General features: G+C 38.7%; 1 protein-coding gene across 2 annotated transcripts in view; it reads right to left on the bottom strand.

The window, feature by feature from the left end:
• Window positions 1–18,388, bottom strand: part of UST (uronyl 2-sulfotransferase) — a 304,369-nt gene that overhangs the window by 118,140 nt on the left and 167,841 nt on the right. For both annotated transcript variants that reach the window (XM_077896447.1, XM_077896449.1), the window contains exons 3-4: window positions 13,986–14,141; window positions 3,281–3,360 (exon numbers count right to left, since the gene is read on the bottom strand). In XM_077896447.1, the coding sequence (XP_077752573.1) occupies window positions 3,281–3,360; window positions 13,986–14,141 (236 nt within the window). The remainder of the gene's footprint in view (window positions 1–3,280; window positions 3,361–13,985; window positions 14,142–18,388) is intronic.

Here is an 18,388-nt window from a genome sequence, read left to right as displayed (position 1 = left end):
TGCCATCCTTTTTTTTTACTATGCCCACCCGTGGGCTCCCACCTACGAATTCCTTTCAGTCCTTCTCATTGACTGGCTTTAGCTCATGCTTGTCCCTGTGCAATGAGCACCCTTCCCTTTTGTGTAAACTGGTCTGTCCCTCATATTCCAGCAGCAATGGCTTCTGTTCTGGAATGTCCTTCCACACTTCCTCCTCCAGGGAGGGCACGTCCCACGTCCCATCTCCCCTGGAGGGGACTCCGAGACCCTTGCTCCTAAAGTCCTTCACACTTTGTTGCCATGCTTCCTTAATGGAAGAAAAATACACTTCCCCAAAAACAAGGAAAATATTTCTAGTTCGCTGTGGAAGGTCCCCATCCTGGAGCAGTGTACAGAAGATAGAGGGTTCTCAGTACAAAAAAATGTGTTCATTGAACAAAATGGAATGGATGAAGGAGAAATGAGCATGAGCTGAACCCTGCCCTCAAGGTTATAGAGACACTGCCAGGCTATCCAGGGACAGGAACTCAACTGGAGGCTCAGAGTGAGACTTCTATAGAGATGCTCTTGAATGCCACTCTGTAATATCGTGCCAGTTGTATTTAGGAAGCAGCAGCAGAGCACTTCACAGACCTCTGCAACTAAAAACTACAAAGGAAATATTTTTTCTAAGGCTAAGCAGTTGTCAAAGACATTGTGTATCATTCCTAATACACAATCAAATAGACACACAGCCTGGATGGAAAAAAAAAATAATCAAAAGTGATGCAGTAATTGCAGCTGAAAATAAACAGGAAAGTATGAGAAAAAACTTTACTGGGATATATCAGAGGAAAGATTACTTATAACAATCTCCTTCATAAGGAATATAGGAATATATGTTTCAATTTTGCTCAAGGATAAATTGCTGTTATTTATTAAGAATGATTGGTTTTGGTACACATTTTTTTTAAGTGTGCATAATAGTCAATATATGTCTGGACTTGTTTCAAATAAAATGACTTCCGCTTAAAAAATAAATTCCACTTTGCATATATGTAATATTCTTCTCTGAAGGAAGTTGAAGGGCTTTCCTTCATTCACATGTTTGGAGCATCCCTACAAGGTAGGAGTGGGCAGGACTTGTTCATATCTTATAGATGGGAAAATAGAGACCTCCCATCCTCACCCAAAGATGAAATTGCTAGCCCAGAGTCATGGTCAGTGGGAAGGTCTCATACCTAGAGGTCCTGGCAGCCAGGCCAATACTGTTTTCTGCAGATGTGGTGTCTTCTCAAAGGTACTTATCAATTCTTTCTCATGATGAAATTGATCAAAATTTAACAATTCTCAGACATGTATTCAATAGTGGAGGCCATGATAAAGTATGGTTACCATTCTGTGCTCAGCTCTGCTGACTCAATTAAGGTACTAACTTTGGCTTCTCATTAGAGATTCATACTGTCTTGAGTCAATTATTAAAATTCGTTACATTGCAATTTGTTTTGATTGTAAGAATTTGACCCATGAAGCAAGAAGAGTCAAATCATGAGGTTAGAGGATGTCAGGGGTGATGCAGAAGGAAACTCATGAGAAAAGCAAGGGTCAGGGGGGCCATGCTTTGCTCTCTGCAAGTTATAAGACAATGCCTGAAATAGTTAACAAGATAACTTTGTTATCTAGTTATGTCTAATTATATGTTCTTGGCCGACTGGAAGTGAGAGGCAGGGTGCATACCCCAGACAATCCAGTCACAAGCCACTCCCCAAATGTGGTTGGAAAAGCACTTGGCTACTGAGTCACTGAGGTTGATCTGCAGGTGTTCTCTACACTTACTCACCGTCCAAGGGAACTCTGGTTAGCAGGTAGGTGGGGAAATCTCAGGGGGAACTTGCTTTTTTTTTTTTTTTTTTTTTTAAGATTTTATTTATTTACTCATAGAGACAGAGAGAGAGAGGAAGAGACACAGGCAGAGGGAGAAGCAGGCTCCGTGCAGAGAGCCTGTCGTGGGAGTCGATCCAGGGTCTCCAGGATCACACCCTGGGCTGCAGGCGGCGCTAAACCGCTGCGCCACCGGGGCTACCCGGGAACTTGCTTTTAAAGATAAGGTGGCACCTTCTCTTTGCTGCTCCATAACTTGCTCTGCAGAATCTCGCTTTATACTTGATTTGCACAGGGCCTGGTGCACAGCAGGGAAGTCCTTTGAAGGCTAAAACCTCCTCCCAGTCCCTAGACTGTTAGGCATCCTGTGGCAGGGCAACTGAGCCAACTCTGAGCAGCTCAGATGTGAACTGCTGGAGCAGCTAACACTCAGGGGAGCCCTGTCTTTCTCTGAGTGTCAGCCTCTCTGGGCGTCTGGCCCTGGGTGGGGGGTGGGGGTGGAGGATGGAGGGGGGCTGGGCATTAGGCCAGCTTCAGCTAGCAGGACCTCTGTTGCTCTCTTGCAGACTTGTGAGGTCCTGTTATCCCCAGGGGAACTGTAGCAGTAAGGCAGGTGCCTGTCAGTTGGAGGAGGAGGGAGGCCCAGGGGTCCCGGGCTGTTCAGCATATCTGCTGCTAGACCCAGGGCTCTGGCAGCCCATACCAACCATGAACACAGACGTGGGCCAGCCTGAAGAGAGCAGGAATCTGAGATCTGCTGATTTATAGTAAAGCACAGTGACAAGGGGAGTCAGGCTAAAGGAGGAAAAGAATGCCCAGAACTGGAAGTCAGCAACTTAGCAGATCAAGAGTCTAAAAACCTAAATTTGAAGATTTACATTATGATCAGAAGGTCCCTGAAGAAAAAAACAGAGTTCTAAAATACCCACCCCCCCATCAGCGTCAAACGTGCATGATTTAGAATTATCAAATAGGGTGTTAAAAAGTTAGGCAGAGAGGCCAGTGCTCACATTTTGGATCCTGTAAGACACATGACTCCACTACTCAGCTATTCCCAGAGTACTGTGTGGGTTCCAATTGTATAAAAATGTGCAATGAAATATTTCTGTTCACATACCCATCTCTTGCCTCTTAGTTTATTTGTTTCAATACCTACCCGATTTTTTCTTTAAAATGGAACTGTCAGGTCAAATGGCTTTGCATTAACATTATTTCAAGTTTTCAAGAGATTTAAGATTAGTATTTTAGAGAGAAATGAAGCTTCTGTCCAAATATTTCAAATTTGGATCCCTCCACGGCAATAATAAATGGATTAAAGAGTCTTTTCAGGGGCAATTACACCACCTTGAAAAGGAAAGTAGATTCTAAAATAATTGTTCATTAGAAGGAGTTTAAGTACTAAAAAGAAATGAAAGAACCATTAAGCTGGAAAATATCTTACCTTGAGAAGTTGAGGAAATGAACATGTCGAGTGAATAAATAGGGCTGTTCGGCAGTACTTATATTTTTAATCAGTTCCATCTATTAAAAAAAGTACAAAATTAGCATATATAGGATCTAATTTACCAAACTATATTAAGCTAAAGGTTATGTTCCCTACTCCTTTATCCTCGCTATTACCTCTTGGACCAGGGCCAAACAGCTGTGTTTTGTGCAGCATCTATGAACTTTACATTAGACTTCTTGTTGAAGAAGCCTAAAACTGCTACCCAAATTATAGTCCCATATTTAATTTAGGTGATTGCTACCATGAAAACAATGTGACAGGTTAAGTCATTTTAACTGGAGAATTCAGTGTGTGGCCGTACTGAAACGCAAGTTCAAAAAAAATGTCTTTATTCCCTTCCTTTAAAAGTCAAACCAAGACAAGAGATTAAACATTATTTTGCATTTCTATCATGATATTACTGAGATCTACAGAAATATTGGAAACCAGTTCTGCAGAATTTAACAGTAGGAATCAAATGAGGCAACACCTCATGATTTTCCTCTTTGATTACAAAAGTTTACAAAGCAAATATTTTACAGGGACACAAATACCCAAAACTTCTTGGGGTTCTGGTGGGTGGTCACCTGAAGTATTTATTTGCAGTGATCGGCAAGGCAAAGAGGAGTTTATATGAGAATAAACTAACGTTTATGGTCTTCTGGAACATGTCATGATACAGAAAATGTTTAGTAAAATCTGTTAGAAATTCCAAGCATTCTTACGACTCCCTGACTTCCTGAATTCCATTTTCCTTTGAGTTTCTAATTGGCCCTGTCAATACTGACACACAGTGGAACTTTTTAAGAGTGCCCTGAAAATTGCCACTTGGGATGTGCATCAGCAGTACAGCATCTTTTAGGTACTAGTCCATCGAAAAAGCTGAAACAAAGGTGATCGTTTATGTGTTAGCCTTAGTAGCAGCAACAATAAAACCAGAGTCTGGAAATCCCAGTTTGTGTCAAGCAGGACAGAAAACCCAGCTTTGCCTTGGTCCCTCATGTCCAGCACGGGGCTAACACATACAGAAATGCTCAATAAATGTTTATTGAATGCATTAGCTCCAACTAGTACCTGCATTACAGACTGTTACACTAGGACCTCAGGTCTAAAACCTTTAGACATTCACGCTCACAATGATTGTTTAAAGAAATGAAATTGAATTTTACAAGTAAACGACTTTCAGTTCATAACCTGTGCTCTGTTCATCAGTGGCAGGCGTGGGTAAGTAATGGGCTGTCTGTCCTCCAGCTGGAGCGTAAAAGGAAATTGAATCCTGCCTCTTTATCTGTTGTTTATCCTCTATGTACCCCCGGCAATCCCCCTGCATGTCCCAGACCTTGTTTTTGGTAATAGAACTTCCTGCTTGGTCACAATGTAAATTTTCATTTTTGATGGACCTAGCAAACAGAATTACAGATTTGGAAGCACAGCCAAAGACATCTGAGCATATCTGCCCTAGACACATAACTCTTCACTGTGTGTATATTTGACAGAAAGACCACTTCATGCTTAGATCTCTGGATTATTTTTATTCAACTATTTCTCTGCAAGGATAAGAGTAAGATGAGAAAGCCCCCTGGTATTGTACAGGAAGACTGGAAGAACGGGTCAGAAGAAAAACTGTTTCTCTCACATATTCAACATTATATTACATTCTCTAAATACATGTCAATGTGTTAAATTGAACGGGAGAACAGTAGTGGTTAGATTTGGAGATAGTGCCATAATAGTCATAAAGCTGTCTGTTTCATGGGGAGAAATGGATTAACAGTGACAGTGCATAACTCTCTCTAGATGTACCTTTAAACATAGAAGGAAATTACTAATGCTCATGTTTATTGCATTAGTACAGTGAAGTCGGAGAGTACATCCAGCTCTAGCACCGCTAGCACAGGCTTAAGGCATCACAGTCAAGATGTCCTTTGACTGTCTTCACAAATACTAAGACTTTATCCAGGTCTCATGGCAGGCAGTGGTCTCCCGTGCCCCTACTTCCCTTCCCCAGGGTTCCCTCCTGTTCCTCCCACTCTGCCAGCAGCCTGTCACTTCTCTTGCCTGAGTCTTATCCACATGGGTGGCATGATGAATGATGATGGCACTACCTAAAATCATCCCAGAAACCACCTGTCCTCTTCCTTGGCTCATGCAGGATCACTGCTCGCCTTTATTGTGATTCCACCACCTACATTCATTCACCATTCATTCATTCATTCATTCAGCATTTAGTGAGCGCTTACCAGGCCCTGGAGATCAAAACATAAATAAGGTAAAGACACAGAAAGATAAGACAGTGGAGTGTGTCCTAATGGTGTCCCCAAGTCCACAATGGCCCAAACCACACTCTTGGTCCTTGTCCATCCCTGGTCCTTATCCAGCTATCCCACCTCTGGAGAGTGTGGTCCTGGTTAATGATCTTATCCATATTTTTACATTTGATCTGGGTCTTTCCTGACTTTTGTACTTAATCACTTGCTAAGTCACGTTGATTCTACCTTCACTATCACCCTTAACTGGCATTCACGACGTCCTGTGGCCAGCCAAACCAGACCTCTCTTTGTTTCTTCCTCACGCTGTGTCCAAGCTCAGCCTAACCTTCTCCTTCTGGAATGTTCTTCCTCTTTTGTCTGCATGTCCAAACTCTAACCACCTTTTCATCTCACTAAAATGCCTGCCTCTTTCCAAGTAGCTTTCCTGGATCTCCTTTCATTCAACATCCATTGACTTCCATCTCTGTGTCAGGCTTGGTGTCGTGACTATAGAGATAAAAGATTTGACTCTTGCTCTCAGGAAGCTTAAGGTCTTATGGGTGAGGTGGACTGGCAGGCAAGTCTCATTATGCAATAACCACCATGGGGTAGGATGCACAGAGGTGAGGCATCTATCTCTGCCTGCAGACAGAGAGGTAATATTTCCCCAAGGAGGCATTCCTGAGTGGTTTGCAAGGATCTGCAGGAATTACCAAGTGAAGAAAGGGACCCGCAGCATTGCAGGCAGAGTGTACAGGAGATACAAAGGACAAAACCCAAAATGACCTGGATATTAAAACTGCCAGGAGTTTTGTGTGCTGGAGGTCAGTTGTGGGATCTGCCAGAAAACAGATTTGACAAGAGAAGAAGGTAGGAGCTGGGTAATTGGGGCCTTGGAGGTCATGTGAGGAATTTTAACATTATGCTATGGGCAATTTGCAGTCAGAAAGGGCTCCCCCAACCCCAGTGATCTGAGATCAGGATGGAGAATGTGAAGAAAAAGGGAAGAATTAGACAGACAGTTTAGCTAGAAAGATGGGGCAATAATCCCCTAGGATATGATAAGGTCATGAAGTAGCAACTTATTAGAAATGCATATTCTCAGGCCTCACCCCAACCAACCCCATTAGAAGAAACTTTAGGGGTGGAGCTTGTCAATCTGCGTTTTAACAAGACCTCCAGAGGATTCTAAGGTACTGAGGTTTGAGGACCATGGAAGGAAGTCACTGGAAGTGAAGACAGATGGAAAGGTTTAGGGACGATAAGAGGGAGGATCTTCTCAGCCTTGTGGCCAGGTGGTGACAGAAGGGGAGTGGTCAAGAGAGCTTTCCAGAGCCCTGGTGACATCTGAACACAGGTTGGTCCTCATTCATGGGGATGGGAAATGCTGTGCAGGTAACAAGTCTGGCTGCAGAAGTGAGGCCAAATAGATTGGTTTTGACTGTCTTTGGCTAGAAATCCTGTTGTTTTCTTTGCTCTCCCACAGTGCTTTGAGGATCTTCTAGGGTGTACACTTTTTATGTTATGTCATAGGTGAGTTTGTGTGCTAGCTTTGAAGCAGATTGTAAGCTCCTGGAGGGTGGAGGCCGGGATGCTTCCAGAAAGCCTAGCACAGAACCCTTGCCCCATAATTCTTTATGGCATGAAGACAACCTCTTCAGAAAAGTGTTTTTGGAGTCAAGAAATTTCACTGAAGACAGAATTATCTCTCAGGCAACAAGGTGAGCCTTTCTGGGACAGATTTGTGCATTCATCACCTTGGTATTATAACATCTGAGAGGTAGCAATGCTCAATGATCATTTCCTGAGTGGTTTCTGGGCTATACACCATACCCAGAAGCCCCTTCTTCACATGCTGTCATTCATTCTCAAATACTCTGTAAGTTAAGTATTATTATCTACACTTTACAGATTAAGAAACTGAGGCACAGAAAGACTACGTACATAGCTTAAGTTCTCCCTGGTAGAAAAAGGTAGAGTCTAGATTCAAACTCAAGTTGGTCTGACTCCAAAAATCCTGCTCTTTATCGTTGAGCTGCAATTGCCTCACCATTCCTGGTGCTTTCTGATCTATACATAACCTCTTAAAATGGGAGGAAGAGGCCAGTTAGCACAATAACTCCAGAGACTAAAGAGGGTTTATAGGGATATAAATTTTCTACCTTTCATGTGATGTGCTGGAAAACTGAAAGAAAGTGGTAGCAGGTGGAAAAGCATTAAAAATAATAAAATACGAAAGCACTAAAATATCAGAGAAAATATTTTTTTTAAAGTTCAAGGTGGGAAAACAGCATATTTTAACAAGAACAGGAATGAGTTTAAAATACTGGAGGAAAAAAAGTGCTATGAAATGGAATGTATCTAAAGGAAGATGTTAAAGTCACAGTCATCTGAGAATGAAAGAGAATTGAGGTTTTATTTATTTTTATTTTTATTTTTTAGAATTGAGGTTTTAAAAAAAGGTAAAAATCAAACAGAATTTATAATGCAGAGGATCTGTGAAGAAGGGACTTTTAATCTTTTAATACATCAAAGGAAAATAAGGAGTAGCTCAGAGGAGAACTCTGTGGCCCTTTAACCTCAGAAACCGAGAGGATGGCAATAGACTCAGGTTACCTTTCCCTCTTCCTCTTGTCTGGGGAAGCCCTTCTAGAACCAGGCAGGATGATGGCCTTCCTACCTTCAACTCAGGGCAACACATGCCTACAATGAAGACTAAGTCCATCACGGGTAGCAATGACACGAATAAGGTGAAGAGGCTGGCTCTGAATAGCAGAGAAAATCAATCTTGTGACTACCATTGGTCAGGGAGGAGAAAACATTCTAATTTTTTGGGCCTTCTTGTTTTCTCCTCCTTTTACCTTTTCTTTCTATTGAGTTTCCATTTAGCAGACTCAGCTTTTTTCTACAAGAATCCAAGATAAGACCTTGTTTGCAGAGTTGGGTAAACTCATCTCTCCTGTGACCTGGCGATAGATTCTCTGCTAATCTTGTTGGTTTGGTTTCAATGTCTGGTTGGAGTAGCTCTGGTGCCTGTGGACAATGTCTCTACTACTATAAAATTAGGAAACTCTAGGGGTCATTCTGCGGAGACTTTTCCAGATAGGTCTCAAGCAAAGGAAACATTCCCAGGATAAATGTGCAGGCTCCCAAGGAGACACCACTCATTACTTCAGAGGTTTGGGAGACTCTCAGATGAAAAAGGAACTTTGCTTGCTGAGTGGAGGGTTCACCTTAATAAAATGAAAACTTTCCAATAATTAGAGCCTTTTGTGTGATGATTCTTCATCAGAATTATGCATGAAGACATCTTTGGGCTTTTTTTTCCCCAAAGATACAAATACCAGAACTCTACCCTTAAGAGTCTAACTCAGTACTTTGTAATAGGACCAGGAGACATGTGTCGTGAAAAAGCTCCCAAGGAAAAAAAAAAAAAAAACAAAAAAACTCCCAAGATTTTGATGCCTATAATGATTAAGAACAACTTATTTAATGGCTTCCCACTGTCCACTGAATAAAGTTCCTCCTCGTCAGCCTAGCATTCAGAGTTCTCTAGGATTTGACCCCAGTTTCCTTGCAAGTCTTATTCTTCCCTATTCTTCTTGAACACCTGCTCCTTCCCATAAAATGGGATGGTAATATCTTCCTAATATTGTTGATGAAAGGATTAGAAATAAGATGCACAAACATCTAGTGTGCTGTCTGGTGTTCAACGTACAGAGTTATTAGTATGTCCTCCATAAATATTCACCAAAATGAATGAAGACACAATAGTGAGACCAGCTCCAGCAAGAAGCAAGTGAACCTTTGTTAGTAAATAGAGGCCAGATGCCCCTGCCATAGGGAAACCTGGCAGGAGCCCCCATGGCCTCTAAACCATCTTCAAATACAACATGGTTTCTGTAGGTGAGTTTTCCTTTTTTGGAGTTGTGATGCTATACAGGCTTAGAGCTTGCAACTGGCGAGAGCAAGGCAAAGGAAAGTTTAAAATATGGTGAAGCAATTCTCTTTTTGACCGAGAGGTGAAAGCAGTCTCAAGCGGATGGGCACAGGATCTCTGTCTTTTCCATTCTTTGAATACTTTTCAAGGTTTTGATCATTTGAATAGCTTTTGAATAGAGTCAAAGCAGATGTGAAGTTTATAGTGAAAGAGTAGCCTTTCCTGGCATGATTGGCAGAAGGAAAAGAAGAGGCTAGTGCAGCATTTTCCAAGCTGGAAGTCTGAGTTTTGTCTGATGCACGTGACAGCCACAAACATTCATAAAGACTTCCCTGGCCAACTAAGATTGGGAACTCTAAGGAAAGGACAGTTCAATAGACTATTAATTTTGTTTTTAACTGAAAGAATTCTCAGTCTTTAAAATGTGAACGATTGGTATAAATTTCCCAGAGGGGGGCCGAGGCAGGATTCCCTAAATTTATTTAACCATGATATTTTCTTTAAAAAATTTTTTTCAGTGTCTCAGGGGTAAGATTTTTAGGAACACACTTAGGGAAATGTTGATATGATAGTTTTGACAGGATTCCTAGCCTGGTGTGACATTTCATTAAAAAAAAAAAAAAAAACTACAGAGTTTTCTGGACTCTATCCCAGAATCTCCAGGAGAAGGGCCATTGTAACTTTATGTTTCATAAGGCTCTGCTGGAGATTCTGCTGTGCAGCCAGAATGGGAAAACAGTACATCAGGAGAATGGCTTTGGATTCAAGAAGACCTAGGTTCAAGTCTAAGCAGCAGTCATTCTATTATATCTATTATATTACATTTGAAGTGACTTAATCTAGTTGTCTTAATTTTCCCATCCATAAAATAAAGAATTATACCCATTCACTGGTATAATTTTTGGTCCAAAAGAATTAAATGAAGTAATGAAGCAAAATAATTTGCATGTAGTAGGTGCTGTTTCTAATTTGCAATTTTCAGTAGCTCTGACATAAATAAAAATAGTAAAATTATTTGCTCTCTTGTTCTCTTCGGCTCACATGCTGAGAATTTTTGCCCCTCTCCCACAAAAATGAAATAATTTTGAATCCTTTATATCCATGATGTGTTGTGGTGCACTCTGACCTTTGCTGTACTCTGAGCAATGATTTGAAAGAGGTGATTATAAGGCTTTTGGAGATCACATTCATGTCTTCTGGAAAATAGTTCCCTATCTTTCAAATTGTATATAATCTCCATTTTCCAAGAGATTATCTAAACCAGCCCAAGAAACTGAAATCTGGTTTCAGAGTATAAGTGGGATGATGTCATCAAGGGCTTATATCATATGCCCTGAAAAGGTCCAGCATTTGGCCAGCAGCAGGTGTCCCCGCTCTTCTCTTCAGGTAGAGTTTTAAAAATATAAACTTCAATGGTCTTTCTGTTTCTATAAGGGCAGATTTAATGGGATTTTTATTGGTGTTGTAACATTTGGTGTCTTTGTGCTCTCCTTTCTTTTTAATAATCCCTCCAGTATCTTATTTCATTAAATAGACTTAGTTAAATTCAGTAATCTGCCCCCGCATACATGTGCGCACATGCGTGGATGCATGTGTTATGACAGTTAGCCTCCAGGGAGAAATGTATGCACGAATTTGACTCTGACCCCAAGAAGTGCCTCTGTGTATGAATGGAATGATATAGATAATTCCAGTTCTATGAGTGGATACTATTCCAAAGTTCATTTGTAAGTCAGTAGTTGGGAACTTGGAACACATTTTCTCATAAAAGAAATGTTCTACATGGTGGAGAGAGACCCGGCCAGCCCCCAAGGGCCTGTTTAACTCCTGCTACACCTGAAGTCGGTTTGTTTCTAACTATGGGGAACAATGTTTCCATGAGAACATGTTTCCAGAGTTTGCTTAAAGGTTGAGAACCACTGACTGTAAAATGTTAACTCATCTCCTAAATCACATCTTCCTTTTTTCTTTAATAAATTATCAAGCAGCAGAGCTATTCTTACCGCAAATTATTTCTTCAGTATATTAGGTTAAAATAATATTTTTTTCCCTCTGCTTGTTTTATGCACTTTGTAACTTAAGCAAAAAGGATGCATATAATGGGAAAGAGTTCTTTTAAGCATTCTTGAGCTTTTTGGAAGTTGGGTTCTTGTCATTTCTTGGCTCTCTCTGCATGTCATACCAGTCAGTGAGCTGCAGAGAAGCAGCTGTCACTCGTTATGTTTGTTGTCATGTCCAAATTGTTTGTTTTTTCTCTACCTTATCATTCCCTGAAGTTTTTAAGACATGCCTTATAATTTAATAGGAATCTGGAATAATGAAGTCATGAAATATATTCCAGGTCACACTGACCACAGGAATCAGAAGTGTTTCAACTGCACCATACACAGATTATGCTAGAAGTTGTATAAATATATCACAGAATCATAGGGCTGGAAAGAACCTTAAAAGATTGTCTAGTCTGTTCCCTGGCTTCCAGACAAGCCAATCATTCCAAACAGATGAGAGCTAACCTCTCTTTTAGAGGAGGAGAATGACTTTGTCTTTAACCCTTTCTAGGTTTAACAATGTATATACCATTAGCAAGTTATTATTTTAAAATCTAACATGCTTCACTTGACAGTTATAACTGTATTTTGTTTTCTCATGTTTGCTTCTCATAGGAAACAAAGTAGGTGCAAAGCCCCAGTATATTTAAAGACCATATTTTGTCCTCTCTCTTCTAGTGCATTCCAGAACACCACAGTGTCTCATACTTTGGTTACCTTTGTCCTGTTCTCTCTGGGTTGTTTGTACCCTTTCAGCAGTGGGCACTAAAATCAAGTTACAGTGTTTTATGAGGCATCTGAGAACTGGGCATACACACTCTTCAGGTGTAGGAATAAATATAATCTGATACACAGACCCAAGGGCCTAGACTCCAACGAAAACCAAATTTAATAATTATAATAACATCAAAGTAACATAGGCTAATTATCTATAGTCACTTTCAGGCAGTGACAGGGCATGATCAGATGAGCTTTTTGATCAGGTAAGGAAATGAAAGAGAACCTAGTTCTATTAAAGTTATTCATAAAATGTGATATCCTTAAATGTCACCAAGTGTACTTTTTCTATTGAAAGTCTACTACACAACTTATAAGGGCTGATCTCAAAATATTTTTTGCTAATTGGAAATGACTTTTCAAGTTTGATTCTTAGCCGTTAGTGAAAGTTTTCAAAGGAATGGGCTTTTTGATCTCTACACTGGAAGACACTGAACATACTGGCTTTACTGAAAGTACCACTAGCCAGTAACACTCTTAAAAGGTCCTGCTATCCCCCCAAGATAAAAGAGAAAGATGGGATATTGTAAATTAATAATGAGATTCCTTCTGTTGGGAGGTTTTGAATGCCTCAAAGGTGAGGATTGTGTCAGAAAGAAGTGGACATGGGTAAAAATTTCCATAATTATGGTTTCAATCTGGTAGTAAACCATATGCCCCGTTTATTACACAAATTTCTGTACTCATTGGGTGGTGTGATGGTTAATTTTATGTGTCAGCTTGAGTAGCCAAAGGGTACCCAGATTAAATAGTATTTCTGGGTGTGTCTGTGAGGGTGTTTCCAGATGAGATTAGCATCTGAACAGTTGACAAAGTAAAGTAGACCACCCTCCCTAGTGTGTCAATCCCTTGAAGTCCTGAATAGGAACATGTGCAGAGCAACGTAGAATTCTCCCCCTTTTTCCTGCCTTACTGATTAGGCTGGGACATCACATCTTCTCTTCCCCTGCCCTTGCATCAGGATTTACATCATTGACTCCTCTGGTTCTCATTCCTTCATATCCGCACTAAAACTGAATTGCACCAATGGCAACATGTCCACTTGTATGACTTGGCTACATTGAGATTGAATTCTTCTCAGGAAATGGGTAATTCTTTGGCTTCCATTGAATATACCAAATGCTGCTTTGGAAGCTCAAGATCCCCTGAGCTTATCCATTATAAGAAGCTCATGCTCCTATCATCCAATCAGATTTCTGGCCCAAAGAGAATTTTCTCTTTATTATAACCATAAAAACTTAGAGCAGTTGTGAAAGAAAAGCAAAAGAAAAAAATATCAAAATAGTTTTCTGTTTTTGTTGTCAGGAAGTCAGCATTATTTGTAGCTCAGTAGTATAACTATTTGAGAATTACGCATTGCTAATTTTAGCTAAATAGACAATGATGAGTATACACTGTCCTTCATCCATCTTGGTAAAAGTATTGATGAGTATTCCCCAAAGGAATACTTTGGGGAAACTTCCTGTTTAAAGACTTCCTTCAGAATCTTTAACTTAAATTTCCTTCCACACACTGGTAAAAATACAGTATGACATTGCAACTCTGGTATTTGTTAGGGTGTTTGAGGGATGTCTTGTAAGACACCCACTAATTACACAAATGAATTGACACAAGGTACAATCTAACCATGGGCAAAGACAACTTACTTGTTCATTTTTAGTAAGCCTGGTTTTGTTGTGAATGTCTGATGTGACCAAATTGAATCCGTGCTTTTCTGACAAGATTCTCAGAAGCAAGACCACAGTACGACTCCCACACTTGCCTACTCTGTTGTAGACCACCTGGCTTGGGAAAGGTAGCACCTGGGAAAGAAAGAGAAAACAAACATAAGACTTTGGTTAGAGTACTTGGGATTCTTTCCTCAATTTCAGAACAATAACTGTCCGGTCACTCTAAATGAGAAGAGTCCATATCAAGTCAATGAGAGAACAGAAACAATGAACTAATGTTTTTCCTTCATATTTTAACCTGAGAGAAATCTTGGACTCAGTATCTCTCTCTGCACTGATACTTAAAACTGGGAAGATTTCATGCCAACTATAAGACTAATTATGAAGCTCCTTTTCTTTTTAGGAACAAACTATATAAATATGTGCTTTGATGACAATATGCTTTTGCAATTTATATTATGGTTTATTAGAACTTAATTTGTAGAGTAGTCATGGAAAAATATAGTAACTAAAACTTGAGACATAAATAAAAGCTCCCAATATAATTCACCCTTTCAAAATGTACAATTCAGTGGTTTTAATGTATTCACAAAATTGTGCAACCATCACCTCTATCTAAATCCAGAACATTTTCGTCACCCCTAAGGGAAACTCCATATCCAATTAGCACTCACTTTTCATTTCCCTCACTACCTTGGTCCTGTGAAACCACTTATCTACTGTCTGTCTCTATGGTTTTTGCCTATAGCATTCCCGACATCTCTTATAAATAGAATCATATAATATGTGACCTTTTATGTTTGGCTTCTTTAAAGTTAGCATAATATGTTCAAGATTCATCCATATTGTAGTATGAATCTGTACTTAATTCCTTTATATGGCTGAATAATGTTACATTGTATAGATATACCATATTTTGTTTATACATTCAGGAGTTGATGGACATTTGGATTATTTCCACTTTCTGGTTACTATGAATAATGCTGCAATGAACATTTGTGTATACGTTTTTGTGTGGACATATGTTTTTGATTCACCTTGTATATATACTAGGAGTGGAATTGCTGGATCATATGGTAATTCTGTTTAATTTTTTTGAAGAACTGCCAAACTTTTTAATGCAGCTGCACCATTTTATATTTCCACCAGCAACACATGAGAGTTCCAATTTCTCCACATCCTTGCCAACACTTGTTATTGCTCTTTTTTTTAATAGCCATCCTAATGGATGTGAAGTGGTATCTTATTGTTTTGATTTGCATTTCCCTGAGGACTAATGATGTTGACGATATTTCATGTGCTTATTGGACGTTTGTATATATTTTTTTGGAGAAACATCTATCCAAATCTTTTGCCGATTCTAAAACTGGGTTGTCTCTTTATTATTGAGTTTTAAAAGTTCTATATTTATTCTGGATTTGTGAATATATGATCTGCAAACATTTTCTCCCATTCAATGGGTGTTCTTTTCATTTTCTTGACTGTGTCCTTTGAAGTACAAAAGTGTTTAATTTATCTAACTTTTCTTCAGTGGGTTATGTTTTTGGTATGACATCTAATAAACCATTGCCTAACCCAAGAATATTTTCTAAAGAGTTTTATAGTTTTAGTGGAAATATTTAGGTCTCTGATTAATTTTAAGTTAATTTGGTGTATGATGTGAGCAAATGATCTAACTTCATTCTTTTGCATGTGAATATCCATTTGTCCCAGCACCATTTACTGAAGACTATTCGCTCTCCATTTAATTGTTTGGCACCTTGTTGGAAATAGACTAATCATAAGTGTATGAGTTTATTTCTGGACTCCCAATTCTATCCCATTGATCTATGTGTTTATTCTTATGCCAGTGCCACAGAGTCTTGAATATTCTTGCTTTGTTAAAGTTTTGAAATTGAAAAGGATTAGTCCTTCCAACTTCATTCCTTTTTAAGATTGTTTCAGCTATTCTGGGTCCCTTGTATCCTACATGAATTTTAGAATCAGCTTGTCAATTTCTGCAAAAAAGACAGGTGAAATTTGATAGGGATTGTGTTAAAACTATAGATCTGGGGACTATTGCTATCTTAATAATATTAAGCTTTCCAATCCATGAACATAGGATATCTTTCCACTTATTGAGTTCTCATTTAATTTGTTTCACTGATGTTTTGTAATTTTCAGTGTATAAGCCTTACTTCTTTTATTTTTTTGATATTATTTTAGATAGAATTATTCTCTTAATCTCATGCTTGGACTGATTGTTCATTGACAGAAACAGTTTATTTATTTTTTTTTAATTTTTTATTTATTTATGATAGTCACACACACACACACAGAGAGAGAGAGAGAGAGAGGCAGAGACACAGGCAGAGGGAGAAGCAGGCTCCATGCACCGGGAGCCCGACGTGGGATTCGATCCCGGGTCTCCAGGATCATGCCCTGGGCCAAAGGCAGGCGCTAAACCGCTGCGCCACCCAGGGATCCCAGAAACAGTTTATTTTTGTATATTGATCCTGTGTTCTGAAATCTTGTTGAACTCACTAATTAGATCTAATAGCTTTTTTTGTGTGGATTCTTCAGGAATTTCTATATATAAGATTACGTCATCTGCAGAAATGGTTTTACTTCTTCCTTTCCAATATGGATACCCTTTCTTTTTCTTTTCTAGTTGTCCAGTTTATAACAATTTTGATAGACTAAGAAGCCATCATGAAAAGCATCTGATTAAGTATCTTTATTTCCAGTAAGGATAATATTTCCATCTTGAATGCTCAGCATTGAGGAACAACTGACAAAAGATCATCAAAAGAGTCCTTAATTCAGAAAATATCCATAACAGAAGGACATAAAAAGGCCCAAAGCTAAAGAATATAGTACAATATAAATACAAGTATACCCCAACTTGCCTACTGTATGTAATATGAACTTTGCCTTTGTAAATTATAGATTTACTTATTTTTCTGAAATATTTTATATGCAGAATAGCATTTTATAAATTTGGAACTTAATACTACTTGCCATTGGAGTAAAACATAATATCTATATCAATCACTTAGTAATTATGTACCATTCTGATATAATTTTTCCAGTATGTATTTTTTTTTTAATGAGCAATACCTTGTTTGTTGTTGTTGTTGTTGTTGTTGTTGTTTTGGGGTTTTTTTGTTTTTGTTTTTAGGGCCAGTCAGTATTTTTTTTTTCAGTCAGTATCTTCTATTGTATGTCCTCATAGTGTCTAAAACATGCCATACACACACACACGCACATATGTGTGCGTGTGTGTATATATATATATATACACACACACACATATATATATATACACACACACACACACACACACACACACATATATATATAGCCTCCACATTGGTTGGTTGGCTGCTATGAGGGATTTAATGTGCTATTTAACAGTAATTAACACAATGATTCTGTTAAAATATGAGACCAGGAGTATCTTCAAATACAGCTGATCTTTCCAACCAAAAGCTAATAAAAGGCTTCAGGGTAAAAAGGTAATCAATCATTATAACGGGTCATTTTATTCATGTTTTTATCACTGAGTACCCAAAAAGTAAGCTCACTGGAACAACTGCAGAAGTTCAGATATTCAGATAAATCATATATGGTCTTCCTCATGAGGTTATGATCCAGGGAGGGTGAAATATAATAGGGTATTAATAGTGTTTGTAAATTGGACTTAACATAATAACCAGGCTGGGGTATAGACTATAGTTGTGACAGAGCTGCCAATATAAACACAAATTTTCATTTCTTTGAAGAAATAAACTGCTTAAGATTTGGATGAATGCATTTTCTTGTCTTCTAGCACAACATAGTACAGCAAGGGCAAGTTGTTTGTTACATCTGAATTGCTAAGAAGATGTGAGTTACCACATATGCAAGTGTTTTTTTTTTTTTTTTTCCAAGAGTACAGGTGTATCTTAGAAGATTTAAATGAAGAACTGAGGCACTCAGTTACAAATCTTCAGTGAAAACACTTAATGTCTCCTGAAATTTTTGAGGACTTAACACAAGCTTCCCATCTACTTCCTTTTGCTAATAACTAAAGATATTTATCTACCTTTTGGTTATTTCTTAGTTTTAAAAAATTGCTCATTACAATTCTTTCATTAGTCTTATGGGAGGCTACCAAATAAGAGTTATAAATATTTAAGAAGAACATTTTTGTCATGACAAGAAAAAATGTTTTAACTATGTATGGTGACAGGTTTAACTATACTTACTATGGTGATCATATTGCAATGTACACAGATATCAAATCATTATGGTCTGTACCTGAAACTTATATAATGTTAGTTGTCGATCAGATAAAAAGAAAAAAAATCAACTTGTTGCTGTTGCTAATTAAAAGAAAAAATAGCAAAAGAAAAAAA

The sequence above is a fragment of the Canis aureus genome, chromosome 1 (genome assembly GCF_053574225.1).
Source record: "Canis aureus isolate CA01 chromosome 1, VMU_Caureus_v.1.0, whole genome shotgun sequence".
NCBI lineage: Eukaryota > Metazoa > Chordata > Mammalia > Carnivora > Canidae > Canis > Canis aureus.
The sequence above is the reverse complement of the archived record's forward strand: the minus strand, read 5'-3'. Positions and strand labels throughout refer to the sequence as shown.